Source organism: Rissa tridactyla, chromosome 4 (genome assembly GCF_028500815.1).
Source record: "Rissa tridactyla isolate bRisTri1 chromosome 4, bRisTri1.patW.cur.20221130, whole genome shotgun sequence".
Classification (NCBI taxonomy): Eukaryota; Metazoa; Chordata; class Aves; order Charadriiformes; family Laridae; genus Rissa; species Rissa tridactyla.
This window is the reverse complement of record NC_071469.1, coordinates 3,023,191-3,042,382: the sequence shown is the minus strand read 5'-3', so window position 1 is coordinate 3,042,382 and position 19,192 is coordinate 3,023,191. Positions and strand designations below refer to the sequence as shown.

The window sequence follows — 19,192 nt, the reverse complement described above, 5'->3', positions numbered from 1 at the left end:
AAAAAATGGGGTAGGTGGTGGCCCTGCTGGGACAGGGGTGAAGAGCTACAACCCCTTGCTTTGGGGGATGGAGTCTGCTGGATGTGCTGCTCTCTGGATGCCGTCTTTTCCTTCACTTGGTCCTGAGAGACACAGAACAAGTTGTTCCGCGGGGGATGTTACAGCAGCTGGGGCAGGAGGGGCTGGAGCCCTGTCGGGGTTCGCTCCCCGGCCGGGTGAGAGGAGAGCGGCTCCGACAAACGGGAGTAGCGTGGCTGAGCCTGGAGGCTGTTCTCTGGCCCAGGGGCGCTGCAGCAACAAAAACGCATTTCTTATGGATACCTGTAGGATGATCCGAGGGCTGGAGCGCCTCACCTATGAAGACAGGCTGAGAGAGCTGGGGGGGGTTCAGCCTGGAGAAGAGAAGGCTCCGCGGAGACCTTCCAGCCCCTTCCAGTCCCTCAAGGGGCTCCAGGAAAGCTGGGGAGGGACTCTGGATCAGGGAGGGGAGCCGTGGGACGAGGGGGATCGGTTTTACACTGAAAGAGGGGAGACTTAGATTAGATACTAGGAAGAAATTCTTGGCTGTGAGGGGGGTGAGCCCCTGGCCCAGGTTGCCCAGAGAAGCTGTGGCTGCCCCATCCCTGGAGGGGTTCAAGGCCAGGTTGGACGGGGCGTGGAGCAACCTGGGCTGGTGGGAGGTGTCCCTGCCCAGGGCAGGGGGTGGCTTTAAGGTCCTTCCAACCCGAACCAGTCTGTGATTCTGTGACGGTGGTTTTCGAGTGTCTTGCTTAGCTCAATGCAGAAACATTTCGAGTTGGTCACATTTGTCTGAGGGATGGTTATTGTAGTAAAAAGCTTTTCTTTTACGGATTGTCCTGAGCCGGTCACATCCTTTAGCCGTTTGGGGAAGGGCGATAACAAAGATGTGCTTGCAGTAGTGGTCAGGGAAGGAACTGGTATCAAATGGCTACTGACTGACTATCCTTGGCCGTCCCACTTCGTGTGCTCTGCTCGGCGAGGTTCAGCTGGGATTTAACAGGCTGCAAGTCAAAGCTTTAAACACTTTCAGAGTCCTTTAAAAGCGTGGTGAAACTTTGTACTAATAAAGCAGCAGTAATTATTTCAGATTCTCTAGCCTGTGCGCGTTGCCGGATTTTTTCACCCAGGTGTTGGTGTTTTACTTGCTCTGGGTCTTACTGGTCTTACTGTCTAATGGGCGACAGTATCGGAAGCCTTTTTTTTTATTGCACATTACTACTTGTGCTTAGAAAATGCTGATTGAACTTCCTTAAAATGTAGAAGTGGTGCAAATCACGATGCATGTCTCGGGAGGGCTGTTAAACTCTTGTCCTACTAATAGGTTCAAAACTAAGGTTTAAGAGAAGTTTTATTATAGAACGCCCATGTGCTGTTAGGGCTCTGAAGTTCGTTTCTGTGTTTTAATGGCGAAGGTGAGGATGAAATGGCCAAGAAGTTCAAAGAAAGTTCATGTTTGCATGAAAAATATGTCAGAATTTCTGTTTATTTATAAGGCCGTGCTAAATAGCTGTGAAAGGGTGTATGAATTCGACTGTCTGCTGCTTCTGCTGGGACTGAGCCCAAGCCGTGACCCGCACGTGGCCGTGATGAAGCTGTTTCTGTGTGAGCCCGAAGCCAGACTGAGATTTCTGGTTGTTTCAGGAACTACGGCCTCATGCGAGTCGGCAGCAGCCGTAAAAACTTTTGACGCCTGACTTACTGGCACCGTCTTGGGGAAAGTACCTTGGAGGCATTCACCGTAACAGGCGAGGTAGGAGCTGACCTATAAAAATATCTAAAGTCCAGCCAGGACTTCTTGTAAATTGTCTGGAAATCAAGGTGGAAGATAGTAGGCGAAATTCAACTGGATTCTTCAAGGAAACCAGGATTTTATTATTTATCTGACATCTTTCTAGAGCTGCCTCCGCTGCTTTCCATAGGCTGTACTCGTTCTTGCCCTGTTTTCTGGGAATTCGGTGTGCTGTAGTTGCTGTAAAAGACTCAGAGGATTTGAGCTGCGCGTGTGCCCCTCCGTTTCTGAGCGGGAGTTGTATTTAAGGAGAATTTTGCCATTTCTAGAGAAAACGTGTGTATTCAGTTGAACCGCTCGTTTTCAGGTTTTCCGTGTACATTTTATGATTTCTGGCAGCTTTTTGGATTCCTCTGCCCGTCTATTGCTCTTTGAACAGCAAAGTGGAAAAAAGCCCTCAGATACTAAAATAAGTGAGAGATGTGGATTATTTTTTTTTATTTTATTTTTTTAACAAGTCTAGTCAAACCACATTTTCCTCTGCCTGTGCTTTCCATCAGTCAAGCTGGGTGAAAATTCCAGCTCGAGTAAGGGCTGGTTGAACCCGATCCAACAACGGAGCAAGGATGCCTGTCTCTTCTGTAGCCAGAAGCGCACTGAAAATGCCACGCGACAGCAGCTGAGAAGTGAGTTCTGTATCTTTGGGTTTTAGGGTTGGTTTGGTTGGATTTGAGCCTGGGTTTCCCTCTGACTTGAGCAGGTTCCTGGTCTTTCCGGACCCGGATCCCCCGCAGGCTGCGAATGCTCGGAGGAGCCTGGTGTAGCGCTGATGGCAGCGCAGGCGCTTAACCGCAGGCGGCCCGGCCGTCCCTCTCCCAGTCGGGGAACAGGTCTTTGCACAACCCAGTAACCACGTGCATTAGTGTCTCGGGCCTTGTTTTAAACCCTCGAGGTCAGCTTACGGCCTTGTCTCAGTGCTCCCTGGATCGCTGATGTGTCACCTTGCTCTAGGTTCCCTCTCTCCTCTGCCTAAGCTGAGCTTGTTTGCCCACAGCGACGGAGCGCTGTGGCTAATTGGAGGAAAACGGGGAAGCCACTTATAGCTGAGCAGCTCCCTGCAGGTGGTGGGGAGATGTGACCTGGTTGTCAGAGGAATCCTCCTGCTTGCTTGGAGCCCCCTGAGCTGTTTTGACAGCTGGAGCCAGCTGAGCTCCGTGAGGTATCTGGGAGGAAGTAAAACCAGTGGAGCCGAGGATGGTCCCCGCTGCTGGGAGCCGGCTGCGCTTGCGGGAGGGGTCTTGCCTCCTGCAGCTGCGTGAGGGTGAAGCGAGCTGCCTGGGAAGCAGAGGTTGGGGTAGCGGATAAGGGCAAGGCCTAGAAGGGGCAGGAGGAAGTTACGTCTCTTCCGTTTGGCCATTGTGATGTTGTCTTGGGAGGGTTTTTTTTGCTTCCACAGCTGGATTTTTGTTTGGCTTTGTCACTACTTCTTCCCGACGTAGTCTCAGAATGGGGAGCCTGTCTCTTGGTAAGGGCCCTAAAACTACGCGCACCTCGTGGGGTGTGTTTTCTAGCGGCTGCTTTCCCTTAGCAGGCGTGCGGAGGCTGCGGGTGGAGAAGAGGGGCTGAGGGACACGGGTGGCCTTCTCCTGCCCGAGCTAAACGTGGGGACGGGAGCGTTGGGTGAGATCCTGTGCCTGGTCTGGTGCCGAGCTGCCCGTGCGGTGGGTGCGTGAAGCACAGGGAGCTTTGACGGCCCCGTGCAGGAGGGCTGTGCTGCAGCCCGGCCGCGTGAGCCGTGCGGCCCCTTTTCCACTTACAGACAGTAGGGAAACGGCCAGCAGTGAAACGGCTCCGGCTCCGGGGCTGCGCCGATCTGTGTTGCTGCTGCCACGGCCTTTCTCCCTGCTGTGCTGGCATTTGTCATCATATGACAGAAACTTTTTTTTTTTTTTTCCTGCCCCTCTTTTGCTTGGGCAAATAGCGCTGGGTGCAATACTCTGTTTATTTTGCTGTGGATTAATGGATCCCTTATACTCAAAGTCTGCCCTTTGGGGAGGCAAATCTGGCTTTTGAGTCCCCTTCCCTGCCAGAGGCAGCGGCGACAGCAGCTCCCTGCCCCTGTCCCTCAAGGGAGTCGCCATCTCCTCTTTTTCTTCCCCCCCTTTTGCATCCCCTTGGCTGTCTCCGTTAGGGCAGGCGCAGGAAGCGATGTCTGGTTGCTCGGGCAGCGTTTGGCGAGGGCAAAGGGCCAGTTCGTAGCGGTGCCACATTAGCCAGCGCTTGCTGGCTGTGCAAAGGCTTATAGGAAAGCAAAAAAGGTTTTATTTTAGTCTGAGAGGCATCGAGTGTGTTCAGGCAGATGTGTGAGCTCCATTTATTTCCTCTGCTCCCTGAAATAATATAATTATGGCCAGCAAAGTTTTGTGCTTCCCCAAAGCTGGGCAACCTCTGCCGTGTTACTTTGTAGGACGCCGAGGGCAGCACTGTGTAAAACAGAGGTGGTTTGCAACTGCTTTGATAAGAAATTTCTATTTAATCTACTTGTTAAAGTGCTCCAAAGGGAATCTCAGGTGTTTGTATTCCGTGATTCTCGAGAACAAGCTGGTGTTTGTGTTGGTGGGTTTCCAAAGCGTGCTGGTGTAAGGGCACAGTGCGAGGGAAGGCGCCCCTCCTGTATCCTTCCCAGCAGCCTTCTCTCGCGGGATGGAAATGAAATGCTTGCGACGGGAACTTAGTGTAGAACTGTACTTCAACTCTCGCTGCGCCAGAGGGATGCGCTGTGTGGTGGGAAATTCGAGGACAGAAACAATTAGATTCTCGGCAGCGAAGTACGGGCTCTGGCTGTGTTAAGGGCTTCCCCTGCAACGGTGTCCGAAGGAAGGTTTGTGTCCTGGAAAGGACCAAATTCACCAAGTTCAGAGTTACAGCTCGGCCGTCATCCCCCAACTCCGTAGGGCTCTGCAAGATTTACGGGGTAGACTTAGGGGAGGAAAAACCAAAATAGCTCTGGGTCAAATTCTTGCTCTTAAAGCTGTATACTTCTTACCTCCTACCTAAGTTTTTTGCCCTTTTTTTTTTTTTTTTTTTTTTTTGCTTTCCTTCCTATGCTGCTGTGCCCACCTGACCCCGCGCGGCTCTCGGGCTGTTCTCAAACGCTCTTTGCTGCTGCCGCAGCCAAGCCACAGACACTGCACCAGCCAGGGCTGCTGTAGCTGCTGTAGCCTTTGGGGTTCTGGGGAGACTCAGCACGGAAGCACTACCTGCTTTTTCGGTTTCTGTTAGTGTTTGGGAGGGAGTGAATCAGATGTTGAACTTCTGAGGGCTGCTCAAATACCCCCGTTAGCAGTTGTTTCAACCCTCAGGGTCTCTTCTGCTGCAGAGAAGCAGCCTAGAAGTAGCATTTTTCTTAGACGCTACCATCTGCTGCTTTTTGATGGAAAACAGGTAAATTTACTTCAGCTGGGGAAAATTCAGTACTTCATACAGTGCTTCATAAATGTTTGAGCCTAGGCAGGGGAAATGAATGCCTCTCTATCCCTTGTTTTAAAGCATAAAATTCGGTATCTATACCAAAACAAATTTTAAGATGCTAAACCTGCAACGGCCTTTTCCACCGAAGTGTCTTTAAATGAGTTTTTTCTCGTTGTTGGAAGAACAGAATAAATAACAGCAGCTATTTTAAAATTACGTGTATTTTAAAATTACGTTGTTAATAAAATCCCGGTACATTTACATAAATGACAACAGTAATGTACAATTAACAAAGCATTGTAATATTACAGCAACAAAAGAGGACCTACATATTTGTACAGATAGCTGGAGCAGCTACTTGAAAATACTTCCCGAGATAAAGCCTTTTGTGGTATTTTTCAGGCAGACCAGTGATAATTTTGAAACCCCTGTGTGGCTTTCTGGCAATAAATAGGGTTATGGAAGCTGGTGCTCTTCAGAGGTGGCTGTGTGCCTAACGCACACGCGGGAGCGTGCCCTCACCGACCTGGCTGGCAGCCGTAGACTCATCGCTCTCACCCTTGCGTGCAATTAGCCTCTCGTGTAAATCCTTTAGGAACGAGGCGATGTCAGATTTTGATGGATTTGGTGGGAGACGCTGTAGTTCGTTCTCATTCCCTGCATCCACCTAAACCGTGGCTCTGTCCTGCTTTGGAGCTTGGGCCCAGCTGAGCCTCCTTCTTCCAGTGTGTTCCGTTACCATATTAATTGTTGAATTTCTAAGCAGCAGCAGTTCTCCACTGAGAACTCGGCTTCCTCTTCTCCTTCACCCGCCCATAACGAATGAAAGCACCTCAAAAAACGCTTCTGGTGGGTGCCAACAAAGATCAGCGGGAATATCTGCAGGTTGTTCCTTAAAGCTATCGGTAAGAGCAAGGTCTGTGTTTTTACACAACTAATTGCCTTTCTACAGTTGGGATTATTTAGAATAAAAAAAAAAAAAACACACACAAAACCACTGCTTCAGACTCAAAACCATAGATTGAATTGTCTCCTTTTAGTTCTCCTAAGTCAGCTGGAAGGCGGCCGAGAATGGGTCCTTTTGGACCGGAAAAATCTGCCTGCTGCGAAAAAACGTGACTCTTGGAGCCTTTGAGCTGAGGCGCCTTGTTTAAGTGCTGCCGCCTGAACGCCGGCCCTCAGCCTACCTCTAGCAACCGGTCAGGGGTGCGCCGGGCCCAGTACCCCCCGAGGTAGCGTGTTGGTGGGAAGAACGTTCCATGGATGAGGCTGGGGAAGCGGAGGCTGCAGGTTCGAGCTTCTAATTCCAACGTGCTCCAGAGAGAGAACAAACATTCGAGCCGTGTGTTCCTCAAGGTCTCAGGGAGACTTTTATTGCTATTTATCCTATCGGACAGTTTTCAGCGTAGTGCCAGCTCCTACTACACCTGAGTCTTTTAGAAACCATCTTTTATGGCGTCAGGTCTCACAGATGATGTTCAGAAACAGGTTTTTAAGGTGACAGTGACAGGACTGTCAAACCTTGATGGTGAAAGGGCGGACAGTCATCTTTTCCCCCCTCAAAATGGATCCAGATAACAACTAGCACAGTGAAACCGTGTTAAGAAAAAAAAAAATACAAAACCCTACAATTCTCCCTGCCCCAGCTCGGTTCTTCATATTAGGCTTAAAGAGTGAGTAATTTCAGAGTTAGTATTAGCTCCTACTCAGCTTTGAACATCTACGAAATCTCTCTCTCTCAAGGTGCAAACAGTCTGGGGGAAAACTGACGTTGGAGTCTTTTGACACGTGGAGACGCAGGTGTTTATTACTGTAGTGGAGTGGTTTGTGTGCTCCAGCCTTTGTGTTCAGACGGATGATTCATGGAATGGGCAGTGATCCATAGGATTAGAAAACTCCTTCTATGCAGCCTTTTTACAAGTAAAACATTTACGCGCATGAACTAGGTGGCCATTACGGCGTGTAGACAGACACTTCAGACGACGTATCAGGTGTTGGGTGTGGGTCAGTTGCCTCACTTCTCTGCAGCCCGGCATCGTGCTTGGTTAAACGGCAGCATTGATCTTCTCTTCCGTTCCGGTTCTTCACTTGGATCCTCAGTTCTGGTTTGCGCTGTGGCAGTGTTTCTGTGACAGTAGTAGCCCAGAGAAGCCAGCTCCCCCCCCCAGCCCGTCCGCGGGACGGGGCACAGCACCCCTGCCTGGGGGGTGTCTCTTGTAGGGGACCTTCCGCAAGATCCAGAAGGCAAAGAGGAAAAGCCACAGCTTTGCCTGCCGGCGCGTCCCCCTGCAGTTTGAACCAGTGCTCCTGCCACCGCCTTCGTCCTGCTTCACACCCTGGAGGTGACGTACACAGAGTGCAGGCGGGCGGCCAGCGCTGTCTGCAGGTCCCGCAGAGGGTCCAGGCCTTGCACTTTGCTGTTCCTGCTGTAGATGAGCTGTTTGAACGAGTCCTGCTCTAGAAGAGAGCTCATGTGTTTGAGGAAGAAGCCCTCACAAAAAGAGGCTAGTTCAGGCGCGTTGTGAATCTGCGGAAGACAGGAAGATTAATTAGCTTTTTCTGTGTGCCACTCACCTAAGGACATGCCTGAGGGTCTTCTCATTTCTAATGCTTTTCCCTTCAATGTCTTCTAAGACAGAAAAAGGTGGGTAATAAGAGTGGAAAAAGCACTAAAAGTAGAACTGGTGATGGCTAATAATTTCTTTTGGCGCTTTTTGCAGGCACAGATGTGAGCGGGGAGGCATTCAAGCTTTTTTTAATTCCTTGCCCTGTTGGCCTGCTGTTGGCAGAGCCACTGGCCCGTGCTCCGGGCTCTTCCCCTTAAAGGATCCGAGCAGCTGGCCGATGCAGCGCCCGCGGTACCTGTTCAGCTCTGCAAGCGGGGAGCGCGTGTGCCCCAACACAAAAACGCGGCGCTGCCAGATGGCACGCACAGCTCGCAGCAATACGAATACGGTTCGTAGGATGCGAGCCGAACTCCTAGAAGAAGGAGCTGGGAAATAGGGCTGTTATACTTGTAAAACATGCCCGGTGGATTTCTGGCTGTGATCTGGTTCCCTTTGCTGCAAAAAAACGGCCCAGTGTGAGAGTCAGGAATGGAACAGGATCAGTGCGACACCAGACAAAATGAAAATGTGGATCATTATCAGCCCTCTGTGTATTCCTTCTGCTTGTCTTTAAGGAATCTGACCCTGCAAACTTGCAGAAATGGCCGAGTATTTCTCTATGATTTGATTGGTAACGTGGGTTATTTGCTATAGAGTTGAATATCTCTGTCTGTCTGCGCTAGTTCTGGAGCTGTAACCAATATATGTTAGCAGCAGGAGCGCTAGGAAAGGGTTTACGTCTCGGTTGCTGCACTACGATCAGTTGTCCCTGCTGCTCCCAGGATTTAGATCTCCTGGGCTTTGCCGCTGCTGCTGTATCAGCCTGTTACACACCTCTCCCCGGCTCTGGAGGGATCTCGCATCAATGTCATCCGCGATTGCTTTAGACAAGAAAACGTACTAGGGCAGTGCAGGACTTTACGGACTGGGACTTGACTCCAACATCTCACTTGGGGTTGGGGTAGAGTTACCGGCGTAGCTGGTGCCCGCGCGCTGCCCGCTGTATTTCGTTACCACGGGAGCCCGCAGAAAGCAGGCGTGCTGTTTCATTGTGGTTCTTAAATAAGGCGGTTTGGCATCTACCTTTGCATATTTATAGATGTTAACAGAGTTCTCCAAGCTGATCGTCTGGGCACAGAGGATTTCACAGTGTCTCTGGAGGCCGTCCAGTTGAAAGAGGCTGGCAGCCGACAGCAGCTATGGGGACAAGAGAGAAGCTATTTGAGATCGTGAGCCTTGATAAGGCTGAGGGAAGGCAAACGGATGGAACGGATGATTTCCTCTCTGAGCCATCTCCCGCGCCCCGTTTTAATGGCCGAGTCCTCATGAAAGAGCAGAAAGGCCACTCGATGCCTAGCTCAAGCGACACACAGATCTCCCCTCTGAGCAAAGGCTTGCTTCTGGAAGTCTATTTGTGCCACCTTCTGTCACCGTGCTGGGTGAGCTCCAGACCGCCCCCCCGGCGGGGCAGCAGCCCTGCCCCCTTCTCCCAGGACAGAGGGGATGCGCAAAGGAGGCTTCCACCCAGCCGGGGGTACCAAAAGCACTGTCGTGATTTCCCTCCCTGCTGCCACCCCGCCTTCTCCCCCCCAGCGTCTCATGGACGTAATAAAACATAACCGGCAGTTCTTATTTCCAAGCAATAGCGTTTTGAAACTTGAAGCTCGTTTCAAAGTGTTAAGCACGTTCCTGGATTGGAAGCTCGCTGTCAGCTCCTGGATTTGGCCTTTGAAGCTCTGTTTATGCCCCGGTGCGCTTGGCAAGGCTTAGAAGAAAACGCACACTCACCTCTAAGATATCAGTGGTGGGAATTTCCATGGATTCGGTTCCTCCGTAGTACAAATACTGCATCAGCATCTGCAATGGGAAGAAGGCCGGGCGCGAGGCTGTTATCGCTGCGGTGGCAGGGGGCTGTGAATGGCTGCGCTCCCCTTCCTGAGCAGACGGGAGCTGCGCGGGGGGGCTGCCTCTCACCTCCACTCTGGGTTCTGGGGGGTTTTTTTTGTGTCTAGTGTTGCAAATCTGCTGCCTTCTACTTTTCTTCCTCAGGCTCTGAAAAGGGCCCTGTTGAGGATTTTAGGCCGAGGGTGACAGCGTGTCTCCAAGCAACACCAGCGTCCTTGTAGAACGGCTCCTTGGATCCGGTTTTGCGAAGCCCTGCAGGCTGGTCACACGCAGAGCTGCCAGCTCGCCCCAGCGCCGAAACTGCCGCGCCAGGAGCGTGTGTGTCTCGGGGACCTCCCAGCCACTTGCCCCCCCTGCTGTGCTTCTAATCAGCTTCTAGCCCCCCGTCAGGGCCAGAGGAAAAGGCCTAATTGTTTGCAGGGAGAGGAGGAGGCAGCGTCTGCTCTTTGATCTGCACGTGCACACCCCCAGCTAAACCAGCACAGCCTTATCTACGGAACGACGGATTTGGTGATGGAAAGAGAAGTCGTTCCAGCGTCCCTGGGTGCTGTGCTAGCAGGGGTGGGGATTGCGTCCTGCGCTTACCATTTCTAACGGTAGCGGTAACTAAAACCAAGCTGCTACTTTTAAAATTGCCTTATTTGTAGAAGGGAGTTGCAGGGGAGCAGATCTGCTGTCCCGCAGAGCCCCGAGCACAACACAGATCTCCGGTGGCTCGGCATCCTCCATGCGCCGTAACTGCGGCTGCCGTAGAATGCCATCAGCTCCTTAACTCATCTCATTTTATCTACCATCAAATTGTTTCATTCTGTGAAGTATTTCACCTTTTTATTTCTTTTTGATTTGTTGCTCTCTCTCCAGTGAAGCAGAAGTTTATCTTTAGAAACCTTTTGATGTGAAAATGCTGTTAAGGAGGTTTGTTTCAATATACTCCTTCTGTCATGTCACATCTCTGCAAACTTTGGATGTCATCTGGCCGACACAAAACTTGTACGGCCCCTTTCGCGTAGAACAAAGATGTTCTTATGGTCAACTGAGTTCCCCCTTCGTGAGGTGACAGTACTGCTGACCAGCAGCTTTGCTGTTTTGTTTGCTTATGAAGAGGAGAAAAAAAAAAAAAAGGAAAAGCCTGAACCCTGTAGTGAAACAGTTACACACCCTATTCTGCACTTCACATTTCCCTCTTCTCTTCCTTTCTTCCAAATTTGAAACACAGACCTGGAAAGCTGGAGTAAATGAACGATCGCATTTCACTGACTTGGTTTTTCTTCCTTGGGTGTGTGTAAGTAACTTACTTTCTCTCCATCGTGAATGAACCTCCCGTAAGCCCATTACAGAAATGTCATAAAAGCAAAGTGCAATTCTCAATTTTGAGCCTTCCTTGAAAGGGACACCATTGGTTTCTGATCCCCTGATTTGAATTAATACAAAGCCTGGCAGTCCACCTGCTGTAAATAAGTTTACTTTTTGCTTAGCGCAGCACAAAAATAGTGCCTTAAAAAGCATGAAAATGGTGTCTTAAAAGTATAAAACTACTTTCAGTAGCAAACCAGTTTCTCCTGCCGTATGGAGGAGTCAGCTGCCTGGTAACAAGATAAGGATTTAGGCCGGAGGTCTCTGTTTTAAGGTTGGTCCTAGCTGGAGAGTTTTGACAAGATCAGAACGCTCCTGAAACAGGGGTGTGTTGAAATGAACGCCAGCTCCGCTTGTAAATTACCTGCGATATTAAGCCTTGGCCTTCTCAGCTTCCAAGTATGTGAAAAGATGAAAAGAATAAAGAACGGGTGGAATGAGTAACGTACCTTGAAAATATTGTATTTCATATCGCTGATTTCAACAGTCTTGCTGCCGTGGCTGTCGTGGTCTGTTTTATTGGTCATTAGCGTCTTAAACCTGAGAATGGTTTTAATAGATTTCGGTATTAGTGCTTCACATCCTCATTGACCTACTGACACGCAGCCTAGGCAAGGGGAAGAGAAAGATCCTTCCTTGCTCTTGTTTGCGAGGCGAAAATGGAAACATTCCTTTCAGTTTAATGACAATTAGTTTAGAGCTTCAGCGACAACGTAACCTGTAAATTGCTTGGGTCGGATCCAATCCCGCCCTGTAATAGTTGCAAAAACCTGTTACTGTGCCAATAACAGAGAAAGAAACTAATAACCGCAAGTGCATCAGGTCTGAATTACGGTCTGTAGCCCGTGTCCTGAGCAGCTGCCTTACTGCGGTGGGTGACCGAGAGCTCGTCACACAAATGAGAGAGTAAGGGCCAGACCTTCCTTCAACAACCTGTCCTTAGCTGTGGAAAGCCACTCACCTGTTAGATGCAGTAACCAGCAGGACTTTGTGTGCATAAAATAGCTTTCCTTCTACTAAGAAAGTTACATCAGACATTTCTTTATTGTTCAGAAAGTGAGGATCTGTTAGGGTAAGAAAGAAAAAAAAAAATAAAGTGAATACTTTTTGAAACTGTGGATCCTTTAAAAAAAAAAAAAGGTAATAAAAAAATCACAGGAAGTTCACTGTTGAGGTGAGCATCTTACCTAGCCGAGCTGGCAGTGTCTTTCGGATTTCGGGAATGCTGGGTATGGGACTGCTGCCGTAGCAGTGGGTGAAGATGGATGCAAGCTGCTGATTGATGGAGTCATTCTGTAAGGAGGATCGAACAGGTATCATCAATCGGCACTTTGTAGTCAGCAGGTCTCAGACATGCTCTAACAGTTCACTTGAGGCTTACAGCAACGGTGCTCTACAAGAACGACCTCCAAACAGAGCGCCAAGAGCACGGTCTGAGCAAATACGCTCTGACTGAATTCTCTCAGCAACAGTTCACGGGCCGACCTCCGCCAAGGGAAAGAGAGTCCATCAGCAAAAGCTCGTCGTCCCTTTCTCTGTAACAGGTTAAGCCCACGAGCCTGTTCTCAGCAGGATTTGATTAATGGCATTAGCTCACTGCCAGATACCAAGCTCCGGCTCCTGGTTTGCGGCCGGTTTTAGTTAGCCAGTTATATCCGTGCTTTTCATTTAAAGGTCAGTTACAGTGAACATTGTAGGCAACGGCCTCTTGAAGAGAACGTGATAGAGACTGGGTGAACTTATCTGCAAAACGAGACAGGTAAACTAGATACCACGGATCAAATCTCTTCTAGACGTGCCTTGGAAAGCAAGGAAAAACCAGTCGTAGGCACCCTTTAAATAGAAGGAAAAAGTAGAAGGCAAATGTTGCCAAACAAAAGCATTGTTCAGAAAACTCCGAGAAGATGCCACCTGAACCACCTGAAGAACCATCAGAAGAACCACCTGAACTGCCCAGTGCTGTGTTGGTGACTCTTCCTCTTACAGTCAAACGGCTTCAAAAGCCAGTTGCCGAACAAGACTTTAACAGAATAACTTTCACTTCTATTGCAATTAATGTCTTTACTGTGAGGCCGGCTTTTGTGGGTGCATCGCATTTATCTAAATTATATCAGGGTCGCTTTCATACCGTCACTCACTGGGGACTTTCCATGGGCACTCGCTTGCTCTTGTTGTGCACTAACTTGTTCAACAGCAAAAACCCAAACATTGATTTTGATACTATTACAAAATTAATAATTACTTTGCTGGTTTTGAGGATCTCAAACATGAGCTGCAACCCTTCGCTAACCAGTTCTTCATTGTAGTCCTCTTCTTTAATGGTGACAAATTCCCGTAAGAGGGTCTGTACGACCGAGTAACGAGACTGGTAGAAGGTTGTCCGCAGTGACTCGATCCACACGTGGAGTTTCCACGGGACTCCTGTAGCCACAGCAGAAAGGACAGTGAGAGATGGTGACTTGCTGAAGTACCTGTGAGTAGATCCTCCTGCCACTGACTAACACTTAGCAGCCCTCAAGTAGATATTTATGGACATCCAAACAGCAGATACATTTTTGTCTTGAGATTAAAGACGACTGAACTGGGTCGTTGACAGATTAAGTGATTTATCTACAGCAGCAAAGGTACCAGGACCATAAGCTGGAACTTTCTGCTGATTAAGAACCAGAGACTCCCTGTTGTGTATTTAGCTTCATGATTAGTTGGAAATACAAAATAAATTTGCGCCAAACTTGCAAGAATCCCTAACCCTACACAAACGTGGTGTGAGGTCTCTTCTCCTGGTTACCTGTAACAGTCTAGACACACAAGCTTCAAAGCTTCTCCTTCCTACCTTTAGATCAAGTCTCTTCTTTCACCTTAAACCATTTAATCTCTGATGTTATCTTTGTTTTTGAGACTGGCCTCTTTAACACTGAATTTTAGGCGTCAGGGTATCTGACGAAGAGACGTGCCTTTGATACTTGGGAACAGAGGATCCAGCCAAAAGTAAGAGACATCGTAGATCAGTGTGAATGTGGAAAATAATTGTGAGGAGCCTTAAACACTTTTTTTATGAAATTTGACAGCTAGCGTCCCTAAGCTTGGCATGGCTTTGCAGTGAGGGTTACAGATTCTTCTTCAAGTGAAAGGGGCAGAGGAAAAAGCTTTTCATGCCTTAAATGTGCAGAATGCTTAAAGTGAAAACCTCACCCAGTGCCCTGAGCTCCATGGTGATGTCTACGTAGCCGTGCTCGGCGCTGTAATACATGGCCTCCTGCAGAGCCTTCATTCTTGTTTTGCACAGCCTGACCTGCCCCTCGCTGGAGCTGCCCTGGCTGGAGGTGTCGCTCTCCACGCCCTCAGCTAAAATCTCCTCCAGGGAGAGGACATCCCCCTTCAGCTGCTGGGGCTGCGTCAGGAGCTTACGCAGAACATTCCTGAAGAGGTAGAAGAGATCCCTTATTAACAAATGAAATAACAACAATTCAGCCAGGACTATGGTGATTTGGTGCAGGAGTCTGGCTTAGTCAATAATTTATTTCCTAAAGAGAGTCAGCTGGCAGATGCGGAGCAGCGTTTCATAGAATCACAGAATGGTTTAGGTTGGAAGGGACCTTAAAGATCATCTGGATCTTTTAAACCACTTCTCCTTCCCTATCCCACGTGCTAGAAATCGATGCTCCGGCGGCAAGGGCAAAAGCGCAGAATATGCTCCTGTTCCTTAGTGGTACCAGGGCCTTTTTCAGAGCGTTAATGCAAAAACTGGGTTTTATTGCAGTCTATACTTTGGCATAGAAGCGCGCTGCCTTCTGCCAGCCCCGAGTGTGGTAACGTCTTAAGCTCTGAAGTAAGATTTACCAAAGAGTGTCTGTTAGAACCTTGCTGTTTTCCCAAATGACCATCTTCAAGCACTGCTACGTTCAGTCAGACCCGCTTCCTGCATCAGCAGGTAGAAACCATAAACCCCATAGTTCTGCATCACTAAACCCAGGGAGAACTTTTGGGGGGGTTGGAATTTCACACAGCAGTTGCAAGCAAGAGGCTTTCTTGTTTGTGTCCGGCCGCTTTCGGAAGCTTGCATCACTGCTGTCCCCGCGGCCAGCTGGGGCCATCTGCAGCAGCCCTTGTCCACCCCAGCGAGTCCACCCCAGCGCCCAGCTCTGACGCCGAACTGCCACTAGCTGGTGCTCTCTTTGCACCCACACCACTCGGTGTGACTAAACCCAGTTAATTTTGCGCTTTAGGATCACCCTACCCGATCCGATTGGAGAACAAGCCTTGAATTTCACAGTCTGCCTGGTCAGATGTTGCAGAAGATTGTGGGAGGGGAAGAGAATTGGGAACAGACCAGCGTCTGTGTAGTTTTACACTGTAAATAACTGCATGAGGCTGTTCCAGCTTTGCAGAGGCTGGGCTTCATTTGAGCTTGGGCCGTTTTCCCCGGTGTATCCAGATGTGCCATGTACCTGGAGGTGGAGTTTTGGCACCGCTCTGAAGCCCAGCTGTGCTCAAGCAAGGTAGCTGCTATTTACCGTGCTCCTAGATGGGCCAGCCGTAAGCCCCCGTGGCTACCGCACAGCCCTGCCACACGGGCGGTTTCAGGGCTGTTTTAATTGGCTGGTTACGCTGACATTTTTGTCTGGGAACAGAAGGATTTATGGATGAGTTTATCAGTAATGTCTTATTTCTAAATAAAAACACTGAAAACAGCCCAGTCTGGCTTTTCAGTGTTTTAATGACTGATGTCTTGATCAACCATCCAAAAATCAGAGATGCATCAATCAAATTCTGCCGCAGATTATTTTTGCCACCTTAATGTGATTAGATTCTGTCTCAGAACGTGAACCACTGTCTCATAACCTACCCGTAGGCCGAGCTTAGCCTGCTCGCCCATGGCCTAGAACCAGCTCCTGCTCGCTCTTAGTGCTGCAGAGCTAGACCAGCAAGTGAGAGAATAAGCAAAAAAAGCAAACAAAGACCCTTCTGTTGTATTTTGTGCTTTTGACTAAAATAGAATCCCTTTTTTTTAATCAAAGCTCTAGTTGCTGAATAAGGTAAGCCTTGCATAATTTTTTCTCGAAGGGCTGTAACAGAGCAACTACCAGTGCAAAGAATCCTTCAGCTCCCCAAAACGCTCAAAAGGCAATACCTACGTCCAAAGCGTCTGAGAAACTGCGCTGCACTAGAAACAGTTGCTATCAGGAGAGTTTGAAAAATGGTTGCTATCAGGAGAGCCTGAAGATCTTCTGAACTGCAGCCCCGGTGCTTTGGGTGTAAGAAGTCACACGGGAATTCCTTAGGAAAAATACCCTGTTCAGAACACGAACGGCGCTGTACCTGTGCCCATGTGCAGCTGAGTGACTGAAGCAGTTCATATCTTCATGGAGGGATGAGGACATACCATTGACTTCCAACATGCTGAGGAGCGGATCAGCACCCCTACTTAGCAATAAGCTGACCAACTCGTAGTTCCCTAGGAAAAAAATTGACAGAAACATGACCATGATTCCATGTCCATTACCTCTTTGAAAGCATATAACACAGGATTGGTAACAGACACCGTACCAGCAACATTTGTGCTACCAACTAAGGTCCTGCAGGCACACGTTAGACTTTGTAACATCTCAGAGAGAGAAACTGAGTCACAAAGCACTTAAATTACCCAACTAGCATCTAGAGGTAGAATGAAAGAGAATTAAACTGGTCTGGCGCTCTCAGTGCACACCAGCGGAGATGTACGCCACCAGTTTAAGCAGAGCAGTCTATGGGAGCAGCCCACGTTCAGCCAGGCCTCCTTGCCACCACTCGCACTAGATGTAGCACGGAGGGGGGGCAGCAGAGCCAACACCGTGAGGGGCCATCACTGGGAAGGGAGGGGACCGTTTCTTTATCCCTTCAATAAAGCTTGGCCCGGGGCAAGACAGAGACTCATCTTCATAAAAGCACAAAAATGAAGCACAAAGAAATAAAGGAGAAAAAAAGTAAATAGTGTTAGAGATGAAAAGCGTTGAAAAACAACAGGTACTTTTAGGCTAGCACAGACTTGTTCACAGAACGCTAAACTCTTCTCCTGACAGTTAGGCAGAAGAATTGCAGAATTTTACCTGTACTTAATAAATTAATAAAACAAATTTCTTTATATAGCAGTTATTTTTCCCCAGGCTGAATTTAAACTTGTTAATTTCTGCATCTGGAAGTTATTTAGATCCAAGACGCGCCTAGACTAGACAGTAGCTGGTTTATGTTTCTCGACAGTGCCCTGCGCAAAGGAGCTGTTTCAGTCACCGTTGCGCTGGAGGCCGCTGGCAGGAGGTGAGCGTTGGGACTAGCTGCAAATGCAGAGACTCCTTTGGCGCCCGTCGTTCTGATCCAAAGCATTGGCCCCTTGAGCTAGGGAGGGCCTGACCTAGAGCTAGTAATAGGAGAGTCATAGAATCACAGGATGGTTTGGGTTGGAAGGACCTTAAAGCTCACCCAGTGCCACCCCCTGCCCTGGGCAGGGACACCTCCCACCAGACCAGGTTGCTCCAAGCCCTGTCCAACCTGGCCTTGAACCCCTCCAGGGATGGGGCAGCCACAGCTTCTCTGGGCAACCTGGGCCAGGGGCTCACCACCCTCACAGCCAAGAATTTCTTCCTCAGATCTCATCTAAGTCTCCCCTCTTCTGGTTTGAAGCCATCCCCCTCGTCCTATCACTACATGCCCTTGTAAAAAGTCCACCTCCAGCTTTCTTGTAGGCCCCCTTCAGATACTGGAAGGCTCTTTCATGTCTCCGCGGAGCCTTCTCTTCTCCAGGCTGAACCCCCCCAGCTCTCTCAGCCTGTCCTCCCAGCAGAGGGGCTCCAGCCCTCCCAGCATCTCCGGGGCCTCCTCTGGCCCCGCTCCAACAGCTCCGTGTTCTTCTGCTGTTGGTGCTCCAGTGCTGGAGGCAGCACTGCAGGGGGGTCTCACAAGAAATTAAAAAAATGCAGAGTAGCCCACTCACTGTGCTGGTCATTTGGTATCTTTACAGTCCCTTAGAACTCAGTGCAAAGTGACTCCTAAGGCATTTTAGAGACATGGGACCCAGGCGTGAATTTGTTGTGGTTGTTCGGTGGTAGCAAGGGATGGAGTGTGCTGAGGCTGCACCGAGCTCACCTGCGGCTGAAGCCAGCTGGAGTGGAGTCTCGGCATAGTTGTCCTCTCCGCTGTTAACTGCAGAGCCCTCTACGTGGGCACCAGCGTCCAAGAGCAGCTGCAACAGACACGTGAAAGACAAGGAGTTGAGAAAAGAGCCATTCAGGATGGAACAGAAGGGGCTGTGTGTTAGAAAGGAAAACCCGTAGACTCGTAGTGGAGAGTGCACGCACACAAAGGGACCATCTCAAAGGCTAAAGCAAAATACCTATTACGAGGCAAATTTCTCATGCGTTTCCTCCCTCAGCCTAGGGCTAAAGTCTCCACATGAATGTCACTTTAGAGTTGTCTTATTTTCATTTGCTTTACTGTGCTTTCAGTAGTGAGTTTGTGCTGGGAAGGTGCTCAGCTGGCAGCTTGGAGAACATCGCCTACTTTTTTTTCTTTTCCTTTTTTAAAATCTCCTTTACGAACATGGTTTTGCAATTGTAATTTCCCAACTCCAAAGAGCTCTGCTGTCAGAGCTTCTCTTCAGCGCAGGAAGTCCATCTTACTTAGTTTCACGCTGTGAGCAGGAAACAAGGTTCCTCCAGGGAATTAGCCCTGGAGGCCAAACACAATTCGGTCTCTCAGCCCTATGGAGCTGCGCAAGGAGGCCCCGGCAGCCGCAGGCGTTTGCCACACGCAGAACCTGCTCTCACAGCACGCCCCAAGCTGCTCGCAAGGGAAATTACCCCCCTCCCAAGATGATAGGGAACTTTTATGGGCAGGGCTGGCTGGCAGGCAGCATCAGGGCACCCAGAGCAGCGCTCACGGGCGCAGAGCGACAGGTGCCACCCCTCTCCCATGGCAGCGAGGACGAGCCCTGCCCCATCACCAGCGGAGGTTCCTCCACTGGGCGCAGGAGCCCAGCTGGTGCTGTCCTAGAACACTCTCGCAATTTAACACTTTCAGCCGTCCCCAATTAGCGCTGACCTTGGCACGAAGTACATAAACATTCACATTTTTA

At 49.5% G+C, this 19,192-nt stretch overlaps 1 protein-coding gene across 5 annotated transcripts in view; it reads right to left on the bottom strand.

The window, feature by feature from the left end:
• Positions 1-7,419: 7,419 nt before the first annotated feature.
• ABTB2 (ankyrin repeat and BTB domain containing 2) overlaps positions 7,420-19,192 on the bottom strand; it is a 158,605-nt gene continuing 146,832 nt past the window's right edge. For all 5 annotated transcript variants that reach the window (XM_054201631.1, XM_054201630.1, XM_054201634.1 and 2 more), the window contains 10 exons: positions 18,205-18,301; positions 16,405-16,540; positions 14,278-14,504; positions 13,328-13,506; positions 12,273-12,378; positions 12,047-12,149; positions 11,535-11,625; positions 9,616-9,684; positions 8,911-9,024; positions 7,420-7,748 (listed from right to left, as the gene is read on the bottom strand). In XM_054201631.1, the coding sequence (XP_054057606.1) occupies positions 7,551-7,748; positions 8,911-9,024; positions 9,616-9,684; positions 11,535-11,625; positions 12,047-12,149; positions 12,273-12,378; positions 13,328-13,506; positions 14,278-14,504; positions 16,405-16,540; positions 18,205-18,301 (1,320 nt within the window). In that variant the 3' untranslated portion in view covers positions 7,420-7,550. The remainder of the gene's footprint in view (positions 7,749-8,910; positions 9,025-9,615; positions 9,685-11,534; positions 11,626-12,046; positions 12,150-12,272; positions 12,379-13,327; positions 13,507-14,277; positions 14,505-16,404; positions 16,541-18,204; positions 18,302-19,192) is intronic.